Source organism: Barbus barbus (assembly GCF_936440315.1).
Source record: "Barbus barbus genome assembly, chromosome: 7".
Lineage (NCBI taxonomy): Eukaryota > Metazoa > Chordata > Actinopteri > Cypriniformes > Cyprinidae > Barbus > Barbus barbus.
In genome coordinates this window covers 25,999,099-26,024,107 of record NC_136735.1, presented here as the reverse complement: position 1 = coordinate 26,024,107, position 25,009 = coordinate 25,999,099, and the positions used below count along the sequence as shown (strand labels likewise).

Here is a 25,009-nt window from a genome sequence, read left to right as displayed (position 1 = left end):
GACTGACAACAGAAAGGGAAGTTTATTTTGGTTGCAAATTGAATCATTCAATTAAATCATCATTACATTCCTATACAAGACATACCACTTAAGTCTCAAAAGAGAAATACATAAGCTGACTTGAAATGCCATTTCATGACATTAATATCGAAAGTTTACGCTTGGGTTAAAATTAGATGTGAATGAAAGATTTATAGCTATCATCTATCATTATGTTCATAATTATTTAATTTCCTATATAGTTCTTATAACATATGGTAGGAGTTCAGTTGATAACCTCTTTCATTTTCTTTTCATCTGAACAATTGTCTGGATATGATATTCAGCATTATAATTATTAAAGCATTTGTAAATGAAACAGGTTTATCAAAAGCACTCCCATTCAAAACATCAAGCATAATGTTATTTAAGACCACAGGACAGTGTTTGAACAGAAAGAAACTTGTGATTAGGTGTAAATGAGTCCTGTCTACATTGGCTTCAGTCATAATTAATCTCGATCAGAATACATAGTAATGTTCATTGCTGACATGTACATTCATCACAACACAGTGTTCTCTGATTGGTTGGTGTGATTGGTGACCATAGCTACAAAATAATCTCACAATATCAATGTAAAACACAACATTACAAAAGAGTAATAGATCGGCCTCCACAATATCGACTTTCTGTGTTATGCGTGATTCTTTTCTGTCAGTATTATATGTAATAACCTTTGCATGCCTGCAGGAAACACAGGCAGATGATACACAATGCTCTAAAATAACATTAACCAGGTTGATCGAAATCGCAAAAACAGTGCAATAGGATCAACTTTACATTAGGGGCACTTCACCAAACCTACATAGTATTTCATTTAGTGGCAATACATGTATTCATCCATATTTACAAGGACAATCATATCTGCAAATACTTAGCCCAGCTTTAACACAGGTTGTCTTTGTTAAAATGTATGAATGGCTTATGCGCATATGGCTGTTGTAAATATGTTCAAATGCAGTGCCTCTAATGTAAAACAATCAAAACAAACTGAATTATGTTATTTTAAGTTGATGAGCACACACATACGACAACAATAAATATATTACACCCATTATGCTTGTGATGGTGCCTGCCTCAGGTTAAGCTAGAAGTTGAGGGTCTCTGACATCATTTTCCACCAATCCATGAGCTCCTCCTTCTCTTCCTCCTTCCTCTCTTCCAGCGACTCCAGCTCAAAATCCAGCTGAGAGTGAGAAAAATGAGAGATGTCAGAATAGGATGTTAGATATAATGAGAAGAGTGAGAGAACAGAGGGTCTGTGTTTACCCGTGTAGCAGGGCTGTTGGGAACAGCTACTTTCTTGACCACAGTGAGGTACCCAGGAGCAGATGCTGACACTTTGTAGTTACCAGGAGCCAACAAGCGCCAGTAATCGCCATCCTTAGCTAATGAAAAAATAAGGAGAGTGAATTATGTTTGAAATTTTACTTCCAAAAGGGGCAAATTATGGCCACAAGAGGGCAGACCAACACACTAACTTGGTGGTAGAGTAAAAGGTGAAAGTGTATATTTTTATGCACCAGCTTGATTCACAGAGACAAGTGTTTTTTATTATAATATTTTGCTGTAATAATAATAATAATAAAATAATATTTAAAATATTTTTAAAAATAGCTTTCACTGAATGCAAAATATCAGTGTTTAACTCATCAATTATGAAACCTTAGATGTAAAGCAACTCTAAAAAGACATATTAGTGCTGTCAAAACAATTAACTAATTAATCCCACATTTTTCCGAAATTATTCCCACCTAACAAGTTTACAATTGAACAATTTTGAATATACTTTTATATTGCAATAATATCACATTCAATATTTTAACCTAATGTAGAAACAACATAAAGACAGTATATTTTTAATATTTGTTTAATGGCATCTTTTTTTATGACTGAATGTCCCTAGGAAATTGTTATTTTTTTCCCTAATATTTAACCATTGACTATAGCCATTCAACATTACAGTGTAATTGAGAGCTATCGATTTTAACATTTAAGTGAATTTAAAACAATCTTCACATAAACCCATTATAATAAATGTCATATTTACCTGTGCCCTTTAGCAAGTAGGAAATATACAGAAGCTGAATAAAGTTATCAAACACTAAATTCTAAATTAAATATAGATGAATCCTTAAAGCTACACAAATGATTGATTTCCTCTTTTTTTGTTCTTTGATTAACAGACATCACAGCAGCTGGGTTATTAGGTTTTTTGGCTGCTATTTCTCTAAGACCTGCCTCTGCTGAAAGTGACGCGGATGTGCCACACATGCTTGTAGTTTCATTTGTGCTTTAATATTAAATGATACAGGCTACAGCGCATAGCGCCACATTTGTGCGTGCAATTGCAGAGTACAGGCTACAAGCACGCAACGCTGAGGTGAAGTGCGTGTCTGTAAAGTCTGCCTTTTGATGTGCTCGTAAAGGCATTCTGCATCTAAATAAACACAATTCTTGTCAAGAAAAAAGAGACAGAAGCAGCAGTTGTGAGTGAGGTGGCCAACACTAGCTCCTCCCCTGCGTTAACAGATTTAAATATTTTTAATGCCATTAAATTGGAAAAATTAATCGCCTGCGTTAACATGCTAATTTTGACTAATTTATTTATAAGAAATATATTATTATTATTATAGTTTTGTTTTTGTTTGATGATGCTAGTTGTGCCTAGCCTTTAAATAATTTCAAATTGCTGTGTGTATACATGTGCTTGTTTGTGTACCTGTGGTCATATCGTGGTCAATTCCTTCAACAGAAATAGAAGCGTTTGAGATGGGGTTCCCTTGGAGATCACGAACAAATCCCGCCACTCCTCTGTGAACCTGTGAAGGACATGAGGGATCAAAAGGGATGAAACTACCTCCTTCTAATCCTGACTCATGAGTCTGAGCTTTACAGAAAACAAAACAACTCTCTCTCCCTGACAGCATTTTCAAACAAAAACTAGGCATTAGAAAGAAAAGGATTCGGCTGTACCTGCTCTATGTAGCTGACCAGTGAGTTGCGGTTCTGGTCCCAGTACTGCTTGAGTGTGTCCTCAGGAGGAAACTTATCACAGCTCAGCTCCAGAGTGATCTCAAAACAATTGCTGCTCAGATAGTTGAAGTCCTGCATACCTGACAGAGAGAGAGAAAGGGAAAGATCAAAGGTTTGGAAGTGACATTAAAGGGATAGTTCACCTTCAGTTGGTCCCCATGTTTAAACAGCTTCCACTATTCCAGGAAAGCATTCCTCTAAATATTGCAACATGGCTGTGGGGATTTGAAAGAACATCAGTGAGGTCGGGAACTGGTGTTGGGTGAAGCCTTCAATGGCCATTTCAGTTTATCCCAAAGATGCCCTCCCCAAACTGCTGCCACAAATTTGGAAGCACACAATTCTCTAGATGTGATTACTAGCTTTAGGCAAATTAATTCCCATGCCTTTTGTTTTATTAGTTTTTTTAAATCTGGTATTAAACCTTCTGCTTTTAGCCCTTAAATAAATACATCAGACAATGTCCTGTTGAGACATATTATTACATAGCATCATACAGCAAGGTCCAAATTGAAAATTGAAAATAATTATTATAATTCAGATTTCATAAAAGTGTATAATAATTAACAATAATTTTGAAAATTTGAAATGAAATATTTAATATTCTGCACTATTTCTAGATCACTAATCAATTAAGAAAAATAAGTGGCTTTGACCATATAAACTCGTTCATAAAGATGTACAGCACAATCAATACATTATTATGCTGTGCGAAATACTAATAACAATAATTATTATGTTTCTAATAAATCAATGTACAGCACAATTAATACAATACATTAGTGATTTCCTGAAGCTGTGCATTATACCTCCAGGCACACTGTACCAGGCTCCTCCATTAGTGATGCCCTCTTTGAAGCTGGAGTCATCATCATTCTTGCGGCATGGCGGCCGGTTTGGGTCAGACATCACTGGGTTATAGCTGGAGTAGGCCTTGGCCAGAGACTTAAACACCAGATCATCTGGACTAGCACTATATTCATGAGTAGAACCTGATGGACAAACAGAGGAAAAAAACAGGCAAATAGGCAATCAAATTCTATAAATTTTCCTGGTTTAATTCCATGAAACTAATTGATTGACTATACTTGTAAAGATTTTGGTTATACTTGGTCCACATTTGGGCCACATTTTTGGTAACGTTTTTTTAAATCCAACTAGTAAAAAAGGTCTATTAATAGGTCAAATTATGTTGAATGATGCAAATACTGTAGGTGTTTATAAGGGTTAGGGTTACTATTATATTACACTGCTATTCAAAGTTACTTATTTGATCAAAAGAAGTAATATTGTGAGTGTTCTATTTTAATATACATTTAAAAAATAACATGTATTTTTAAAATTTATTTATTCCTGTGAGGGTAAAGCTGAATATTCAGCATCATTACTCCAGTCTTCAGTATCACATAATCCTCAAAAATCATTATAATATGCTGATTTGGTGCTCAAGGAGCATTTCTCATTATTATCAATGTTTAGTTATGCTGCTTAATATTTTTGTGGAAACATTTAGTGATATATTTTTCAGAATTCCTTTATTTACACAAAGAACAGGATTTATTTGAACCAATGTAAATGATCAATTCTTTTCAAAAAATCTTACTGACCCCAAATAAATATTATATCATATCCTTAATCTCTATTTTAGAATGTACATGAATGTATATGTTTGTATGTGATTGTTTTTTGTGTATGCTTGTGGTTTCTCACCACTGCGTGTCTCATCATACGGGTAATTGGCCACCACGTCTCCTCCATGCAAATTGGCTGATAGGACAAATGGAATGTCTATAATCCAGTGAATGACAGCCTTAGTTTCTGGTGCCAGCTGTAACACACACAAGTAAAAAAAATAATAATTTTACCAGTCTAAAAACTCCAAAATGTGTAACACTACTAACACCATGCTGCAATATTTGAAGGAATACGCCACTATTTTTGCCTCTTCGTACACGATGTAACTACAGAAGAGCCATGATATCGAAACTCTTTGGTCATTTTTGAGCGAGATGCTAACGGTCTAATCCCATTCAATGATCTATGCTAAACTGCGCTAAAAGTGCTACCGCCAGACCCAGAGATTGGCTGAATGGATTAGAAAAAGTTAAAACTCAACTGTTTAACTCTAGGGGAGTTGTAAAATGAGCCTATTTTCAAAAATAGTGGCATGTTCCTTTAACAAATAGTTGATCAAATGCTCTCTCACCTTGGTGTTTTCATCCACAGCTTTCTTCATGTTTTTCAGGAGATGGTTGTTGGCTCCACCCTCTCTTTCATTCATGTAGACAATGCGATCAAGATCTGGAAAGTTCCGGTTCAGATCAATTCCCTGAGCATTGCTGCGGCCCACAAACCAGTCCTTCATCTCACCAGGCTGCACATAAATATTATAATAATCATACCATTAGAATTAACACAATCTTTAAAAAAAAAAAAGTAAGATCTCCATTTTCAAGTAGTTCACTCCAAAACGAAAAATTGTCCCAAAAGTGTGTTCTTCTTGTAACAAAAAAGAACTTTTAAAGAATCTTTATGAAAGTCTTTCATTTCAGTAAATTACATTTTTTTGACTTTCAAGGTACTTATTTGGTGTATGCATGTGTATACTTGTTTATGCTACATTGTGGGGACCAAATGTCCCCACAAGGATAGTAAAACCTGACATTTTTGACATTGTAGGGACCGGCCTGCTGTTAAACATTATTAAAAATAGTAAATGATGTTTATCTGAAAGTGTAACAATGCAAACAGGTTTTCTGTAAGGGGTTTAGGATTTGGGTTAGGGGATAAAAAATATAGTTTGGTCAGTATAAAAGTAATAGAAGTCTATGTAAAGTCCGCACAATTCACAGAAACAAATTTGTGTGTGTGTGTGTGTGTGTGTGTGTGTGTGTGTTTGAGCTTAACAACTAAAGTCACTAATGCTATCAACTATGTCTTAAAAACTTGCTGACCCCTAACTTTTGAAAGAAAGTGTATTCATATTTATAATAATTATAATAAATACTTTAAGACAGATTTTTGCCATTTTTGTTGCAATCTTACTGACCCTAAACTTTTGAATAGTATAGCAAACCTTCAAAAAAAGGGGGGGGGGGTTAAGTTTTTTGGCAGGGCAGACATAGCATAAACAGGTGAAAGCTGAACAGACTCAGATTAGATTTAGTGGAGACTAGGTTTCAGACTGAGGAGAAAATCACTTTGGTTACTCGTCATTTTTCAGACACTACAGGAAATGCCAGAGTCTTGTAAAGTGAGTTTGGCTAAACGAGGCAGTCTGAATACAACCATAACTGTTTTAACATACAAATAAAACCCATATCATCCATGATCACTTTATCCAATCTGTGACCTCTGTCATCCTCTCTGTCCAACTGAAATAATTGTATAGTTTTTAAAGTACAGTTCCCATAAAAGATGCAAACTTTGTGCTCATGTTTGCCAGGACAGGACTTTCCATTCACCTCTGAAACAAACAGAAAAACCCAGAGACAATGCATGTTTGGTGTGTGGACAGGATAGATCATTTATAATTTATCACAGCTGAAGCAGTAAAGCAGTATGGTAAACCACATCCCAGTGAGGTGTTTAATAATCTTTTGGTTTCCCCTAAACAAATGTGAAACTAAAAGTCCAGGGACCTCATGTTTATAATATGTCAAATGTGTCGTGAAATGTCAAAGCCCACACTTGTGTGAGTACAGACTGCAGAAGGATGTGGTAAACCACAGTAAAGTGTTATGAAATCAGCACCACTGCATTCGGCCAACAAAACTCTATGCTGAAGTAAGGTGAAAAGTTTTTTTAAATGGAAATTGGGGATTTTTTTTTTAGTTCAGTGGTCAAAATTTAATTGAAACCTCACTTGTTATTATCTATGATTTTGTTTTTAGTAGATTGTTTTAGTTTCTATATAATACTATTAATAAAATTAATAATTAATATTTTGTTTGCTAGTCAACCCTAATTGGTTTTTAATACAATTCATGAAAAAAATTACAGTATGACAAATAGTAACCATTGCAAATAGCAAATAGATCAAAACAGTACTATAGTAGGGGTAGGCGATATACCAGTAGACACAATAAACCGGTATAAATTTAAGAGTTTCGGTGGAGTTCCTCTGAAACCTCCACCTTCCCCAGCTCCACCTGTCTAGGTCTGCTACGGGTTATTATATATGCTACTTGTGCAGCAGCAGTATATCTTAAATACTCACAGCACCGTATCGGCATATGTATTGGCAGTAGCAAGTTCCTATACTTGCTTTGCAGCAGCAGCCAAGACTAATTTTCTAATTGTATTTATTATTTTCAATATACTGTGTACATTAATTACAACCTTTTTTTTAACTTTTTGAAATCTTATTTTATGTTTGTGGTTTTGGATATGGATCTTTACTATCCCTAATTAGGCTTTTTATTTTTGCATTTTAGGCCCATTTGGAACACAGAACACCAAAAACCAAAGATACACCTGCATTTTGTTTATATTCTTCTTCTTGTGTAAGGTGTGTGTGTGCTTACCTGAGAGGCTGCTTTCTCAAAGCCGTCAGGATTCATGGAGGGCATGATGTGAATACGTGTGGAGTGGATCAGGTCGATGATGGTATCGTTGCCCTCCTGATACTCATTACAGAGATATTGAGCCAGATAGATGAGCAGCTCTCTGCCCACGGCCTCATTACCGTGCATGTTCCCAATGTACTTAAACTCCGGCTCACCTATCACACAAAAACAAGCACAGTTAATGACACGATACTGTATGCACATGTGTGTTAAATGAACCGACAAAAATTACAACTAAATGATGCCTTGCAGGTTTATTTTAAGCATTATCTTTTAAAAAGTGTATGAATCACATGTATAAATGTCAAAGACAGCATAACCAGTATCGATCATATGTAAAGTCTGGGACAATTTGTCAATCATTTAGCAGTTATTATAGACATTTTATGATGTATTTTACTATTATGATACAAATAGAGGACAAACAGAAAGGCTGTAAAAAAAACTTAACTTAAAAATTTTACTTAAATTTAATGTCTAATAAAATATCATATTTAATGAAAAATTTGATATAAAATACCATTGAAGTACATAACTTGCTGATCATATTTTGGGCTTTTAAAGTAAAAAAAAAAAAAATCACTAAATAAATAAAGTCAACCATTTCAAAATATAACCAATGAAAATCAGCTCAACAAAGACAGATCAAAATATCCACACATAATTAAATATTTTATTATACTTGTCACTTTCCACAAATAGGGTACAATAAGGCCTGAAACGATAAGCCATTTCTACTTAAGGTAGGTCAAACTAAATATTTTTGTCACAGATCGACCAGGCAGTCAGACCAGCCAATCACAACGAGCACCTTCACCTGAGTTCTAATGAGCACACCTGCACGTAATCTGCACCTCATCAATCCACACTATAAAACCACACACCTCACTACTCTTAGGCTATGCCCACACGAAGCCAGATTTCTCCCTATCCGATCTTTTTTTTTTGCCTCAAATTTCGTAAACACGGAGTCGTCTCAGGAAATATCTGCGTACACACGGAATCACTGAAACTGACTGAAAACGATGTAGTACGCATGCCAGACCAATATGTGGCGCTGTAATTCTGCCACAGAGATACACAAAAAAACAGAGAAGAAGACTTGGACCATGTGCGTAAACCTTGCGTGCTGAATACAAACTAACACACAAAGCAGAAGATTTTGCTTTAATAAAGCTAATGAGCTCAGTAGGTTCTGCAGCACGAACACAGACACGTAGTCTGACATTGTTGTTGTTGTTGTTGCTGTTATGTGACGTAGCGGTGTCTGATTAGGGGCGAGACGTGGGCTGATGACGTCATCGTATCAGAAAATATACGGATTCGCCGTCCACACGAAAACGTGAAAACGGCGTTTTCAAATTTATCCACCCTGGGACCCAGTTTCAAAAATGATCGGTTTCACTCTTCGAAAACGCCGGATTCGTGTGGACGAAACGCCTATACGGTAAAAAATGTATGCGTATACAGCAAAATGCGTCTTCGTGTGGACGGGGCCTCAGACGTCCGGTCCGGTTCATACGAAGTGGACTCCTGTATGCTATCTCAGCGACCTACCTGTGTACTTACCTACCTGTGTACTTACCTCTTGTGTTCTCTCCGAGTGTTGTGTTCATCCGTGTCCTGGATCCTGGTTCTTCATCCTCGAAGCTGTTCAGTTCAGAGTGAGGTGTGTGGTTCTCTCATTGTCCACGAGTTCCTGTCAAGACAACACAGTCAAGTGATTTACTCATCTCTGCATTCAAAGCCTATCTGCATTAAATACTCACCGATCCAGCCTCCATTGTTTTGCTCATCTGTAAATAAACCTTACCTCTTATTATTATCTCTTTGTGTGAAGTCTGCTTCCGTAACAGAAGACCGGACCCCACCGAAGGTACAGCATGAGCAATCCCGACCCTTTTCAGGAACTCGTGGACCACCTCCGACGAGTTCTTGTTCAGTCACCACCACCAGCACCTCCGATCACCCCAGTCACCGGAACCACTGTTTCTTCGGCACCTATGATCTCCAGTCCCATGGCCAGACCAGCGCCCTTCTCTGGTGTGGCGGAGGAGTGCAACAGGTTCCTCCTGCAATGTTCGCTGAACATAGATATGCAACCGCATCTGTATCCCACCGAAATGTCTAAAATAGCCTTCATAGTGTCTCTCCTAACCGTTGAAGCGCTGCAGCGGGCAGAAACTATTTTCTCAGTCTGGTCCCGTCACTCAATCATATAGTAGTTTCACGACCCACTTCCGCGAAGTGTTTGGCCGAGTAGAGGGTGATCCGTCTGTCAGCGATCAACTCTATCACCTTCGCCAGGGTACCAGTTCCATTTTTGATTATGCCCTCCAGTTTAGGACCCTGGCGGTGGATGGAATGAGAGATCCCTACTCACCACATATCGTCAAGGTTTGCTCCACACGCATGCAATCCTGTTTTGCTGAACAGCCATCATTGAGCCGTTGTTCTCCTCCCTTCCGCCACCCAGAGGCAAGCCTCCCTCCAGAACCTATCCATGAACCTATGCAAACGGATCATACTCATCTGTCTGATTTTGAGCGGCAGAGGCGACTGAAAAATGGATTGTGCCTTTACTGCGGAAATAGTGGGCATATAAGATCCACATGCCCAGTTCTCCCACCTCAACTTTTGGTGAGTGTAATTCAGCCCATTACTCAGAATATGAAGTCGCTGACAGCTGAAGTCATGCTTACTGCCTCTAACGTCTCCATTCCAGTGCAAGCCCTTCTTGATTCCGGTTCCGCCGGGAACTTCATCTCAGGGAGCCTCTGCCGCCAACTCAAACTCCCGACCATTGCCAACCAGACCGTCTTCCAAATCCACTCGATAACGGGAAAGGCCATCGGACGAAATACGGTCAGATACAGCGCCGGTCCTGTTCAAATAAGAATTGGTCAGTTGCATGAATAGAGCATCACCCTACTGGTTCTGGAGGGAGCACACACAGACATCATTCTCGGGCGCCCGTGGTTTGTACAACATGAACCCCAAATCTATTGGCGCACCGGGGAAGTCCTGAAGTGGGGCATTAACTGTTTTCCAGACTGTTTCCCAAGTATCCCACAACCACTCAATCGAGCTGTTCAGAAGATCCCGGTGAATTCTACATCCATAGAAAGTCCAGTCGACATACCCACCTGTTATGCCCCCTTCAGAGATGTTTTCTGCCTGAAGAAGGCCTCCCAATTACCTCCTCATCAGCCATGGGACTGTGCGATTGATCTCCAACCAGGTGAGCCAGTGCCCAAGGGGAAAATCTACCCCCTATCACTTCTTTAACAGAAGGCCATGGAGGAGTATATCAGTGAGGCTCTTAAGCAAGGTTACATCTGCCCTTCCACCTCCCCTGCTGCTTCAAGTTTTTTCTTTGTGGCCAAGAAGGACGGAGGCTTGCGGCCTTGCATCGATTACCGGGCATTAAACAACATTACAGTAAAACTCCGCTACCCACTTCCTCTTGTCCCAGCAGCCCTAGAACATCTTTGTGGTGCCACCATTTTCACGAAGCTAGACCTCCGCAGCGCGTACAACCTAATCTGGATACGCAAGGGGGACGAGTGGAAGACAGCCTTTGTTACACCTACCGGCCATTATGAATATCTATTTATGTCGTATGGCCTTGTCAACGCCCCCTCCGTGTTCCAAGATTTCATGCATGAGGTGCTCCGGGAGTATCTACACAGGTTCGTCCTGGTGTACATCGATGACATCCTCATTTACTCTCGGGGCTTAGCCGAACATCGCCACCACGTTGCGGAGGTCTTAAAGCGACTGAAGGAGTTCCATCTGTTCCTCAAAGCCGAGAAATGTTCATTCCATCAACCCTCTGTACCATTCCTGGGATACATCATTGACAGTGGTGGCATCCGAATGGACGACGGGAAGGTGGATGCAATCCGGACCTGGCCGGTGCCAACCAGCATCAAGGAACTCCAGCGATTTTCTAGGCTTCGCCAACTTCTATGGAAGGTTTATCCAAGGTTACGGTGCCATAACCAGTCCCCTCACCAACCTTCTGCGTAATAGGCCCAAGTCTCTGTCCTGGACACCAGCTGCCACGCTCCTATCCTCGTGCATCCTGATCCCCAGAGACCCCTCATTGTAGAGGTTGACGCCTCCACTTCAGGGGTAGGAGCCATGCTATCTCAGTAGCAGGGGAATCCAGCCAAACTCCATCCATGTGCCTTCTTTTCCAAGAAACTCAGCCCGGCGGAGAGAAATTATGATATCGGGAACTCCTGCCTATCAAGCTCGCCCTCGAGGAATGGAGGCATTGGCTGGAAGGTGCGCAACACCCTTTTACAGTCCTCACAGGCCATAAAAACTTGCAATACCTACGAGATGCTAAAGACTCAATCGCCGCCAGGCCCGTTGGGCACTCTTATTTACCCGGTTTAACTTTTCTATCACGTATCGTCCAGGACCCAGAAATGTAAAGGCTGACGCCTTGTCCCGTATACATGCTCCTGAGGAAAACGACAAAGAACCTGAGTCAATCATTCCAGAAAAGATCATTGGCTGTCCCATTCAGTGGAGTCCTGAGCCGGATACTCCTGCCAATGCCTGGTATGCAGTATGTTCTCAGAACACAACGCACTTCGACCATCCGCTCCGTTCACAATTCTCTGGGCACTGGCCACCCAGGGACCAACAGCACCCTCTCGCTGCTGAAAGATCGATACTGGTGGCCCAGCATGGCCAGGGATGTGAGAAGGTTCGTCCAGGGCTGCGCAGAATGCGTCATGTCCAAGAGACACTCGCCATTTACCAGCAGGCAAGCTCCTCCCGCTGCCCGTTCCCAACCGTCCATGGTCACACCTAGGAGTAGACTTCATCACCGACCTGCCTGCATCAGACGGTAATACTTGTGTATTGGTGATTGTTGACCGGTTTTCTAAGTCCTGTCGACTTCTTCCCCTTAGGGGCCTACCCACAGCCATGGAGACGGCTGAGTTGTTATTCAATTACGTCTTCAGATACTTCGGCATTCCAGAAGACATCGTGTCTGATCGAGGTCCACAATTCATCTCCAGAGTATGCAAAGGCTTTTTTAAACTCCTAGGTGTGACCGTAAGTCTATCATCTGGTTATCATCCCCAGACGAACGGGCAGATGGAGAGGAAGATCCAGGAGATCGGTCGCTTCCTACGAACCTTCTGCCACAGCCACCAGGACTCTTGGAACCAGTTCATTGGCTGGGCCGAGTACGCCCAGAATTCCTTACGTCAGGCTTCTACTGGACTCACTCCCTTCCAGTGCGTACTCGGTTACCAGCCACCGCTATTCCCTTGGTCAGGGGAACCATCGGAAGTGCCTGCGGTCGACTACTGGTTCCGAGAGAGCGAGAGGGTCTGGGATGATGCTCACCATCAGCTCCAGCAAGCAGTGCGCAGGCGCAAGATGACAGCAGACCTTCGTAAGCTCCACAGTATCAACCGGGACAGAAGGTCTGGCTGTCAACGAGAGGCATCAGAATGCGCCTGCCCTGCAAAAAGCTAAGTCCCAGATATGTTGGTCCCTTCACCATCTTGAAACAAGTCAACCCGGTCACCTTCCAGTTGCAGTTACCCCCACAATACAGAATATATTCTACCTTTCATGTATAGTTCCTGAAACCTTATCACTCTCCTGTTTATCCCTCCACAGAGCCTGGTCCAAGTGAGGAACCCCCTCTCCCGCTAATACTGGAGGATGGGGCTATCTATAAGGTGAAGGAAATCCTGGACTCTCGGCGCCGTGGTGGTCGCTTGGAGTACCTTGTGGACTGGGAGGATTATGGTCCAGAGGAGAGGTCATGGGTCCCCAGAGATGACATCTTAGACCCAACTCTACATGAGGAATTCCATTCTACTCACCCAGATCGTCCAGCTCCCAGAGGAAGGGGGAGACCACCACGACGTCGGGGTTTTCGGCCCTCTGGAGCGGGCCGTGGAGAGGGGGGTAATGTCACAGATCGACCAGGCTCTCAGACCAGCCAATTACAACGAGCACCTTCACCTGAGTTCTAATGAGCACACCTGCACGTAATCTGCACCTCATCAATCCACACTATAAAACCACACACCTCACTACTCTCAGACGTCCGGTCTCGTTCATACGAAGTGGACTCCTGTATGCTATCTCAGCGACCTACCTGCCTGTGTACTTGCCTCTTGTGTTCTCTCCGAGTGTTGTTCATCCGTGTCCTGGATCCTGGTTCTTCATCCTCGAAGCCGTTCAGTTTAGAGTGAGGTGTGTGGTTCTCTCATCGTCCACGAGTTCCTGTCAAGACAACAGTCAAGTGATTTACTTATCTCTGCATTCAAGGCCTATCTGCATTCAGTACTCACCAATCCAGCCTCCATTGTTTTGCTCATCTGTAAATAAACCTTACCTCTTATCTCTTTGTGTGAAGTCTGCTTCCGTAACAATTTTATGAGCTCTTTTATTTTCTATTCATTTTACATGAGATTTTAGACTTCCTCTTGGTTATTTTTAATGTTCCCTTATTTTCCGTTTCAAAAGCAGCTCCTTTGTTTGCATAAGACATTGTCTCATTTGTTTACTTAAATGACCTTGGTCTCCCCTTGTTTCTAGAGTGAGCTGAATGATTCTGGTGGAAATCAAATGATGTAACAACTTCCCCACACATTTAACCTTTCAAAGCTGATGCAGTGCTTATACTCATATTTTATATTATTTTAGCTGATGAAATATGATTATACAAATTGTTTTGCATATTGTTTCATATAAAATGTAAGTATTAAAAATATTACTTTGAAAAAATTTATGTGTAATATTAAATGTATATTTATAGCATGTTGCTGTGTCTTCTATAACACTATCTTGGAATTTAAAAATGTGGATTTAGTAATTAGTTTAGACTACATATACACTTCTGTTCAAAAGTTTGGATTTTTTTTTTTCAATTAAAGATAAAATTGCGACTTTTAATCTAACAGTTCTGTCTTTTTTCTCATAATTGCGAGTTCACATCCCTCAAATTCTCATCTCTTAGTTTTTTTTGTCAGAATTGTGAGATATAAACCCACAATTGTGAGTTATAAAGTCAGAATTTTGAGAAATGAAAGTCAGAGAAATTAAGTCAGAATTATGAGATATAAAACTGGCAATTCTGACTTAATTTCCAACTTCAAAGTTTATATCTCACAATTCTGAGAAAAAAGTCAAAATTGCAAGTTTATATCATGCTAGTCTGAAAAAAAAGTCAGAATTGCAAGATGTACACTCAGTTGTGAAAAAAGTCAGAATTGTGAGACAAAAATTCGCAATTACCTTTTTTTTTTAATTCAGTGGAAAACAGGCATCCATAATAGTCTGCTGACGATTCAGCTTAAAATAAAATCTTAAAATATATTAAAATAGAAACAGTTATACAAAAACTTTGAAAAGGCTTCCTTCAAAAAGATTAATAAAATCTATTAGTCCCACTCTTGTGAATGGTAGTGTATGGTAAAATATATGTGCATTTACAAAAAAAATGCACATATATTTTAGGCCCCCACAAATATTATATATCAACTGCTGCAAACACTAAACCCAGTGTAAACATGGGCTCAGGTAATGTCCTTAGAGCTTCCAGAATCCTCTCTGCTTTCACACAACAAAGCCCTGACCCACTTAAACCCTCCCCAACAATCCCATGCTCAAACATGTGCACTAACATAGGCAAACACACTTCATCCCTCAGGTAACATGCACAAATCATCAGAGGCCAGGAAAGGACACTAGACGTTTTTCTTTGTTAATCTCAGAAACATGATCTTCTGAGAACTCTTCTGCCTGATAAGCACACCACACTGACATTTTATTGTAAAGTAGAGCTTACACATATACACAACACACAAGCAATGTTTACCTGCCATTGCGCAGTGAACATTATATAATATTTAAGCAGTTTATATAGGACATGGGATCTTACTTTGGACAGACCAGTTTAGAAAAGCCAACGCACCAGTTAAGCAAGAACACAAAGGCATACAGTACTGAATGCACATTTATTTGCTATGCACACAGATTGGAAACAGATGGAAGAGCTGTTTTATTCAGCAGGGTTCCTTGCAGGCTCTGGCCTTTTTTAGCCATCTATTTCACTGCTTCCCCTGAACATCTAAATATTCTACATCTCGCAATTAAAGGGCAGCATGTGCAAAATATCCACAGTGTGTGTGTGTTCAAGCTCCTAAATAAGGACGTATGTCCCTGTCACATTTACAACCAGACTTTGAAGCTCCAATTACTTTAAAATGAAATTACCGCCAAACTCTTTTGCAGATGTTAACGTCAAAGCAAAGTATTCCCAGGCCAGTCCATAGGAAATGTGCGTCTGAATGTGTAATGTGTGCGCGAGTGTGTAGATGGGTAGGTGTCTGAGATAAAGTGTTTGAGAAAGTGAGAGACTGAAAGTAAATGATTTTTTTTAAACATATGACAGGATGTGCTGTTTATAATATTAATATATAATAAGTTTTTAAAATATATTTAATATCAGCTGATAAGCAATGCAATCATGCAATAAATATTGTTTTTATACTGCACCCACAGCAAAGATAAAATATACTTTTCAGACTAAATCTATGAGGTAATACTTGGAATTTGTCGTTCACGTTAACTTTTAATCAACAACCTAAAGATAAAATACATGTAAATTAAATTCAAACTTTTTTGTTTTTTGGTTTTTGGTCAAAATTAGTTTTTGTTTGTTTGTTTAGTTGCAAGTCATATTTTGTCACAATTTGTACTGTGATGAAATATTGGCATTCACTGATGAAAATAATCTGATATAGAGAAGATTTTTAATTGCTTTATTTCTGCAATAAATATAAATGAGATATCATGTATCAAATGAGACTAGAAATATAATATCCATTATAAATATTAAAATAAGATAAAATATTTATAACATTATAGTTATAAATAGTTATGTTGTTTTTGAAATTTCTCTTTTGTTAAATAAGAGCATCTGCTAAAAGTCTTAAATGTAAATATATAGAGCGAGAGAAAGACTATATATCGTGTCAGTCAAACTGATAATCATCTTCACTAGTTTACATAAATGAACATGTAAGACATTGGGTATTATTAAAGTAAATTCCATAAGTGATGCTGTGAATTTTCAGAGTCAAACCGTTTTTGACAATGGAAGCTTTTACACCCCTAGTTCCAAAATTAAATAACTGATGCATCAGGTTAACGAAGGATGAACACAAACAGTGTGAAATCCCACACAGACTGTAAGGAACAAACTTCCCCTTTATTATGAAACACAGTTTTATATGTCTGTCTTATCCAAATAAAGCAAAGCTGTTTTGATAGCAGTAATGAGGAAATCATCTGCTGTACAGATGAAGTGAGGTGCAGGCAGGAAAGGGGGAAAACTTCTAATCTATCAGTGAAACAGACAAACAAAAAGGCTAAAATAACACATTTCAAAGCCATGTACATCACTTCTCTCTCTAAACATATTCTTTAACATCAACACCATCTCTCACACACTCATCTCATCTCATTAACATTCTCCTTGCTTTGTTTACTACCTCTCTATCCCTCATACCTCTCTTTTCCCTTCCTCACAAAGAAAATATATACGTCAAGAGAAAGATGAGAACTGTTACACGGTATCTGTTAACCTCATTTAGGACAATATACCTCACGATAGCTTTATTATTTGTGTATACTCACATTTGTTTATAAGACAAGTCACTTTGGTTTAAATCAGTGTTAAATGTGGTATCTGCATTTACCAAAGGTTTGGTAAACATGCAAGGAAATCATATCTGCAACTATGTGCCTCAAATAAAAAATTTGAATAAAAATGTAATATCACAGACCAACCTGCAAACATAAATCCTTCAGCAAGCCAATGTAGGTTGTATATTGGGTCTCACGGTAAGATAAATATATACATTAGGACTGTTGATAAATACAGTAAATAACAATTAATCTCATAAATTGAAGGAGTTAATCAAATTTCGCTACATTTATTTGATCAAGAATACAGTAAAAACTGTAATACTGTAAAAATTCAAATGACTTCAATTTTTATGTTTGTATTTAGATACTTCAGAAATCATTTTAATATGCTGATTTGGTGGTTATCAATGTCGAAAACACTTGTGCTGCTTTTTTTGTGAAAACTGTGATACAATTTTTCAGGATTCTCTAATGAATAGAAAATTTAATATAGCAGCCTTTATAGAGATCTTAAATTACAAATGAAGACATTTAAGATATTTATAATTTAAGATTTCTATTTTGACCATTTTCATGCATCCTTGCTGAATAAAAGTATTAATTTGCAGTACGCACATTTAGTTTTTAATGCATACAGAAACACAATAACATGCAATAAAGATGTTTTATAGATGCCACAGCAGCGATCTGGTGTTCTTCACTTTAACATCCACCTGTGTTTTACTCAAGCGATAGATAGAAGATAGAGTCTTCTAATCTTACTGGCCAAGTGCCGTTCAAAGACCAGAGTATTATATATGAACACTGCAGAACAGAAGCTTGATGAGGAATGCATGGGTTTTGAAATTCGGTATCAGCTTTGGTTTCTTTTAAAACTTGAAGGAAAAATATCCAAACTAACTAGTCACATAGCAATTCAAAAAAAGATGCGTTTAACAACAGGTTTGCTGCTATTAATTATCAAAATCGGTATCAAGTGTCGATTCCAAGGGAAAGCAAAGGATTTTCCTTAATACAAAATGCAGATTTCTTCTGAAAAACAAATCACACACTAGCACAGCATTGTTTACTGGAGCAGACTGCCCTTTCGCAATCTCTCTTGCTGTGTTTTAGCCAGAGAGAGACACACTGAGAGAACAGTGAGCCCAAAGATGAGAAACGCAGAAACTGCTGTCTCATCTTCATGAGAGGAAAAGGAGGAGGAAGGGAGAAAAGGATTTTATACTAATCTTTCTGATCCTCATTTTACCACATGATGACAAATACTCACAACATTATTTACATAGCATCAAAGACTCTTCCTCTCTGAAACCTCAAATATCAAAACTGCAGCCTCAAATAAAGAAAGTATTTATTTACATTTAATTATAAATGTAAATATATTGAATCATTCAGCATTAGGTTTGATTCTGTTCTTTCTTATATCCTTTCCTTTCTACTAAACGTGTGCTTATGACGCAAGTCTATAACCTCTTAAAGACATAAACAAACAGTACCATTAACGTAGAAGAAATCCTGGTTTCCATGGCTATGTTAACCAAAGGAGACCATTAATTCAAAATAATTGATTCAGCACACTTCTTCAGTGGAAACGCACACATATTTCACAAATGGTCAGGCCATGTATGACATAAGACGCATCTCAACAACAGATCTGACCACAGAGATGATGGTTATTTGGGGGAGATAAAAATTATTTGATCATAAAAAGGTTTGATCCATACAGAATGCTGTACACTGTTCAAAGACTAAACTATATTCCTGTCTAAAATAACCAATAATCTGCTAAAACAGATGATGTGATCTATAAAAGAGGGAGAGAGAGATGAAAACAGATGTGGAATCCCTCTAGCATGTATTATTAATGAACTTGCGCTCACTGGAAGATACCACTTTCTTCACACCCCTTGTGCAAAAAACCACAAAGAGACAGAGAGCTTCAGTTGCTTCAGATATGCTCTAATTTTTCTGTACCATAAATGTACAATACAGTGGAAAATAGAATTATATGACACTTTCCATGAATAGAGCATGCCATTCTTCTTTTTTAAAACAAATGGTCAGTGAAAAGAGGTTCTTAACCTTTCAGAAAATGGTGATTAACCTTAGGGGGTCAAACTACTGTGAATGAGCTATTTTATGTTCTATTCATATTTTCCAATAGACCAAGTTGGAGTAGACGTCATAGTTACGTCACTTGCAGCTGTGTGCAAATGTGGTGGCAGAAAAACACTAATAAAAAGTGGAGGGAAACGAGTAGAATCCATGAAATAAGACAAAATATATATTATTGTACCTTTGGATGTCAGAATCGGAATGCAAATCACTTTTGTACAATTCTGTCATCAAAGACACCATTTGATACTAAACGCAGATTTTTAAATGGACAGACTATGGATGAAACCTGCTCTGATTAAAGCATAAATTTGATTTAGGTTTACATAATATTTACATATGCAGACATATTGCAATAGCCCTACAGTTACAGCATGAAATATAACATTTTACCTAACATTTACCTATTTCATCTCACAATTCTGACTTTTTTCTTGTAAACGCAAGTTTATATCTCTAAGTTCGGATTTTACTCAATTTAACTCAACAATTGCAAGTTTGTCAACTCTGAGGAAAAAAGACAGAAGTGTGATATAAACTCATGATTCTGAATCGAGGGGAAAAGAAAGAATAACGAGTTGATTTTTCTTATCAGAATTGTGAGATATAATCTCGAAATTGCAAGAAAAGTCAGAATTTTGAAATATAAACTCAAAATGACCTTTTTTATTCTTTTATTCCATGGCTTCCATAGACTGCTACTATAAAAATTTAATTTTCTTATATAAGCTCACAATTGCGAGTTAAAAAGTCAGAATTGCGTGATATAAACTCGTAATTCTGACTTTTTTTTTGAGAACAGTCTTTTTTCCCCCTCAAAACTGGACTTTAACTCGCAATTGCGAGTTTATATCTCACAATTCTGAGAAAAAAAGTCAGAATTGCAAGTTTTTATCCCGCAATTGTGACTTTATAAATCGTAATTCTGACTTTATAACTCGCAATTGCGAGTTTATATCTCACAATTCTATGAAAAAAAAGTCAGAATTGTGAGATAAAAAGTCGCAATAACCTTTTTTTTTATTTTTTGTTCAGTGGTGGAAACGGGCTTCCATACCAAACACTACCATGTGTGCAAAAAATAGTGAATGGACTGATATTAATTGCAGTACTTGAATTTTCATATGGGAAAATGCATGCAGTAATAAGGTTGTACAACAAAATATAACATGTTGTACATTTAGTTAATACTTAAAAATTATAAATTGTTTTTACAACAGTGAATGCTATTTGGAATGTGGGATGGGATGTGTCCCTCAAATGCTTTAAAATAAAATAAGTAATTTTAAAAGTAAAAAAGTGTATTTGTGACCCTGGACCACAAAACCAGTCATAAGAGTCCATTTTTCAGAAATTGAGATTTATACATCATCTGAAATCTGAATAGATAAGCTTTCCAATGATGTATGGTTGTTAGGATAGGACAATATATGGCCGAGATAAAGCTATTTGAAAATCTGGAATCTGAGGGTGCAAAAAAATCTAAACATTGAGAAAATCACCTTTAAAGTTGTCCAAATGCATATTAATAATCAAAAATTAAGTTTTGATATATTTACAGTAGGAAATTTACTAAATATCTTCATGGAACATGATCTTTACTCAATATTTCCTAATGATTTTTGGCATAAAAGAAAAATCAATAATTCTGACCCATACAGTGTATTTTTGGCTATTGCTACAAATATACCCCAGCGACTTAAGACTGGTTTTGTGCTCCAGGGTCACATTTGTGGAAAGTGCAAAGTGAAAATATACATATGAGATATATCAATATATACAAAACACTTGATCAGTTCGAAAAGCTTAAGACAACGCTTTGAAATGAGGCAGTAAAAAGGCCAGATCTTATCATATGTGTGAATGTGTGTATCTGATATAGGTGTTGTCACATGCTCACTCAGCAGAGCACCAGATGGCCTGTTTCTGAGCGTCCCAGCCCCTGTGGCAGACGGCATTGCACGCTAATTCTTCCTCATCTGACTGAGTACAGGGAAGCGCATGGCTCATGGTGCTAAGCTGATCTGTCTCCAGGGTAACTGCTATTTCTGCCCAGCCGTAACACTCCACACTAGCAGCGTGCACCCGACCGGCGACGGGGCCTCTCTTTGATATCCCGCTCTCGCTCTCGCTCTCTCTCTCTCGCATCTGTACGCTGCTGCTGAGGTGCAGTTGGTTGCCCATAGCTACAGGGTGTGGGTGGTGCTGGAAACTCATCTGGTAGCAATAAAAGCCTTAATGCAATGAGTCATATCTATGCAAACACACATATGGAGAGCCAACCACACTATTTAAGGAACAGGGGCCCTACCTTTAGGATAACAGCTCCCCGTCTTACTACTCTTACTTGTACACACAGAACTCACCATCAACAAAAGACTGTGAATGAGTTTTGCTTAGTCAACATATGAACAATGTGTCAATAATAGAAATCCAATGCATGACTTTAGCATTTTCAAAATAAATGAGATATTCGGCATTATTTTATAATATATGTCCAGGGACTACAGCTGGAGTGAGCTCTAATAGCTAAACTGCATTTTACAAAATGTTACAGTAAAAATTAATTCATTAGGTATCAATAACATACAATTTTACAGCATTTGTTAATCTGTTATTATTATTGTCAATTAATTATAATAGATTAAATATATATTCTTAAAATTTGTATTACTATTATTTAATAATAATTGAAGTATTTATTAATTTAAAGTGTTGGGAAGTTACTTTAGGTTACAGATTACAAGTTACTATTTCAATTACTTTATTAAGGTAATGTAACTGATTACATTTGATTACTTTTCTAAATTTCTAATGTTTTCAAGTGGAAATTAAAGCAGGCAATTATTTAAAGCAATAATTGAGCTGAAAGCACAGCCAACACAAAATCAGACTTTAGCAACTCTTTTTACTTTAAGATCATTCTGAGGTTAAATACTGATTTACAATCATGACAAGATATAGTTTAATAGCTATGATACTCTTTATGAAATCAAATCTTTGGATAGCTATTATATGAAACACTGGCATGCAATGATGCCTTGGAAAAAAACAGTTCATCTTAAAGCATTTATAATAATTAATAATTAAAGCATTTACATAAACCCAAACAGAAAATAAAACAATTATCGAATAAGCATTATATATAATAAGTGTCCTATTCTGTATCCTAAACTAGTGAAACATTGGTTTCTCATATTTTAGAGAAGTCAATTAAAACTGTATGTGTGTGAAAATATTCAGATGAAGCCCCTTTGTAATCGTTAACATTTTCATAAGTAACTGTAATTTAATTACACATTTTTTTCTCTCAGTAACTGTAACTGATTACAATTACATTTATTTTGTAATTAAATTACGTTACATGTAACTAGCTACTCCCCAACACTGTTCGTTAATTAGTTTGTTATCGATCGAGCTTATTTTTTCATTAATTTATTCCATTTGTAATGTGAATAATATATTATTATATAGAATTTAAAATGAACCAATAGATTAATAAACACTTTATCGTTCATTGTTAGCTCATGATATCTAATGTATTAGCTAATGTTAATTAATGACTAATCAAAAGAAATCCAGGTTACACTTTATTTTAAGGTGTCCTTGTTACAGTTTAATTATACATTTAAGTACTGAGTAATAAATATCACCTACATGTACTTAGTGTATGGTTAGGGTTACTTGCATGTAATTATGCATAATTAAGTGTTATTATAATAATAAGTACATGTAACGTGTAACAAGGACACCTTAAAATAAAGTGTTACCGAAATTCAATCAGGCCTAGGGTAAAGATATAGGTGCTTGTTTTATCGAAGTCAAATGATCTCTGAGGATATTGATGATACAACAGCCAATGTCACACAGACATTGTATATAAAGGCCTGTTTAGACCCCCAAAAAAGTGTTTAATTGACAGAGATATAATGAATGCATAATATCCTCCAATTGAGTTTCAGCAATCATGTACTGAATTCAGAATACAAATGACCAAAAATGAACACTCCTAAATAATTGATGCATCTCCATGTAGGTTTCACTATGAGGTGTTCAGCGATTAGTTTAATCATTCAGCCTAATTCCAGACTGTAAATGAAGTACAATCCAAAATCTAAATAGAGCACACTAAATGAACTAATTAGTATACAGCTTCAGATCAAGGATTTAAAACCATAGTAGCCTACATTGGCCTACACAACACAAACGTATGAATATTACTTTCATGTTTAAGTCTATATTAGTCCAACCTTAATTACCACAGTGTAGGCCTATCATAAAGATTGCATGTGCACAGCAAAAATACTATCTGCAATTATACATTCATTCTGCAACTCTCGCAAAATGGCGCACAGTGCTGCTGTCACCACATCTCCGTGAGCGCGCAGACACACCAAAGCGCACCTGCGCATCACAGAGAGCAGAGATGATTTATATCAAATGATTTCAATGAATCGGTACACACCATTGTGACTATGCAAAGTAGTCTCTAAGGCAATGCCTGTTCAATTTCAACAGGCCTATTAGAGACCAGGACTTCGCAAATTTTAATGTAATAGCAATAGATGTCTCCGTTCGCAGAGGCTGTTTTCGCCTCGTTTAAGAACCAAATGTATTGTCAGCAAAGAGGATAAAACGTGAAATAAATATAAAAAAATATGCAATATGACAAAGGTGGTTATTCACTGGAAGGGCGACTGTAACTGGAGAACCCCCTTTAATAGATTTATTATCGATTAATGGCCTAATGTAATGTCATGTAGAATGGATAAACATGGCACACAGAGGAAAATACTCACTTCCGCTGCTCTATGGAGCTTCATTAGTTAATGCTACGATGCTGTGTCTTGCTGTATTATAATCTGTCATAGTTAATGCTCATCTCTCACCAGGCTCGTGGATCCCGGGGTTGTCGCTCATCTCCAGCACGAGCAGCTCTCGACCCTCGAAACTCTCGCCCACCGTATAGATGCGGGTGATGGAGGGGCACTGGAGCCAAACGGACACCAGCGCTTTCCGCATCTCCTCATATCGGTGGTACTCAAAGGAGATTCCTCCTGCCCCCGCAGCATCCCCGCCTGAGGCCAGGGCCAGCATCAGCAGAGCCCCGCAAAACACCGCCGCCGTCATCGCTCCCGTCTTGTCTCTCTTAGCACTACTGACTGTTTGTCTCTTGTTTCTTTTCTGTGTGTTTGCCTCTCTGGTTTTCTCTGTCGTGTCCTGTATGAACCGCAGAACTGATGCGTGAGCGCAAGTCCTGAGTACCTGTTTAGCAGCGGGGACGCGCGTGAAATCGCGGACGTGCAGCGCGAAGATTACACACGCGCACGGTGCTACCCCTGCAGGGGCGTGGCTTATGAAACGACGACCGAATTTACGGTGTTGTGTGAAGTATCGATCGTCAGATTTAATTAAATGTACAGATAGTCTTATGGATGCTGATTTTACTATTAAAGTAGGCACAGGTAGAGGTAGATTATAAATAGTAACTCAGCTGATAGTGGTGGGTTGATGAGACTGTGATGGTGAACATTAACAATCATTACAAG

The 25,009-nt window shown here is 38.0% G+C and overlaps 1 protein-coding gene across 1 annotated transcript; it reads right to left on the bottom strand.

Moving 5' to 3' along the window:
- On the bottom strand, positions 1 to 24,762 carry LOC306872637 (carboxypeptidase E). Its single transcript, XM_079421289.1, has 9 exons — positions 24,350 to 24,762; positions 7,602 to 7,798; positions 5,282 to 5,449; positions 4,786 to 4,903; positions 3,885 to 4,067; positions 3,016 to 3,155; positions 2,762 to 2,861; positions 1,309 to 1,427; positions 1 to 1,225 (listed from the first exon to the last, which is right to left on the bottom strand). The coding sequence occupies exons 1-9, from the start codon at positions 24,588 to 24,590 to the stop codon at positions 1,127 to 1,129; spliced, it is 1,365 nt and encodes a 454-aa protein (XP_079277415.1). The 5' UTR covers positions 24,591 to 24,762; the 3' UTR covers positions 1 to 1,126.
- Positions 24,763 to 25,009: the final 247 nt, after the last annotated feature.

Coding starts and splice junctions, on each gene's coding strand:
- LOC306872637 (XM_079421289.1), bottom strand. CDS start 24,590: ATGACGGCGGCGGTGTTTTGCGGGGCTCTGCTGATGCTGGCCCTGGCC. Junction 5,450..7,601: donor TTGAGAAAGCAGCCTCTCAG/GTAAGCACACAC, acceptor ATTTATGTGCAG/CCTGGTGAGATGAAGGACTG. Junction 4,904..5,281: donor CTGTGGATGAAAACACCAAG/GTGAGAGAGCAT, acceptor TGTGTGTTACAG/CTGGCACCAGAAACTAAGGC.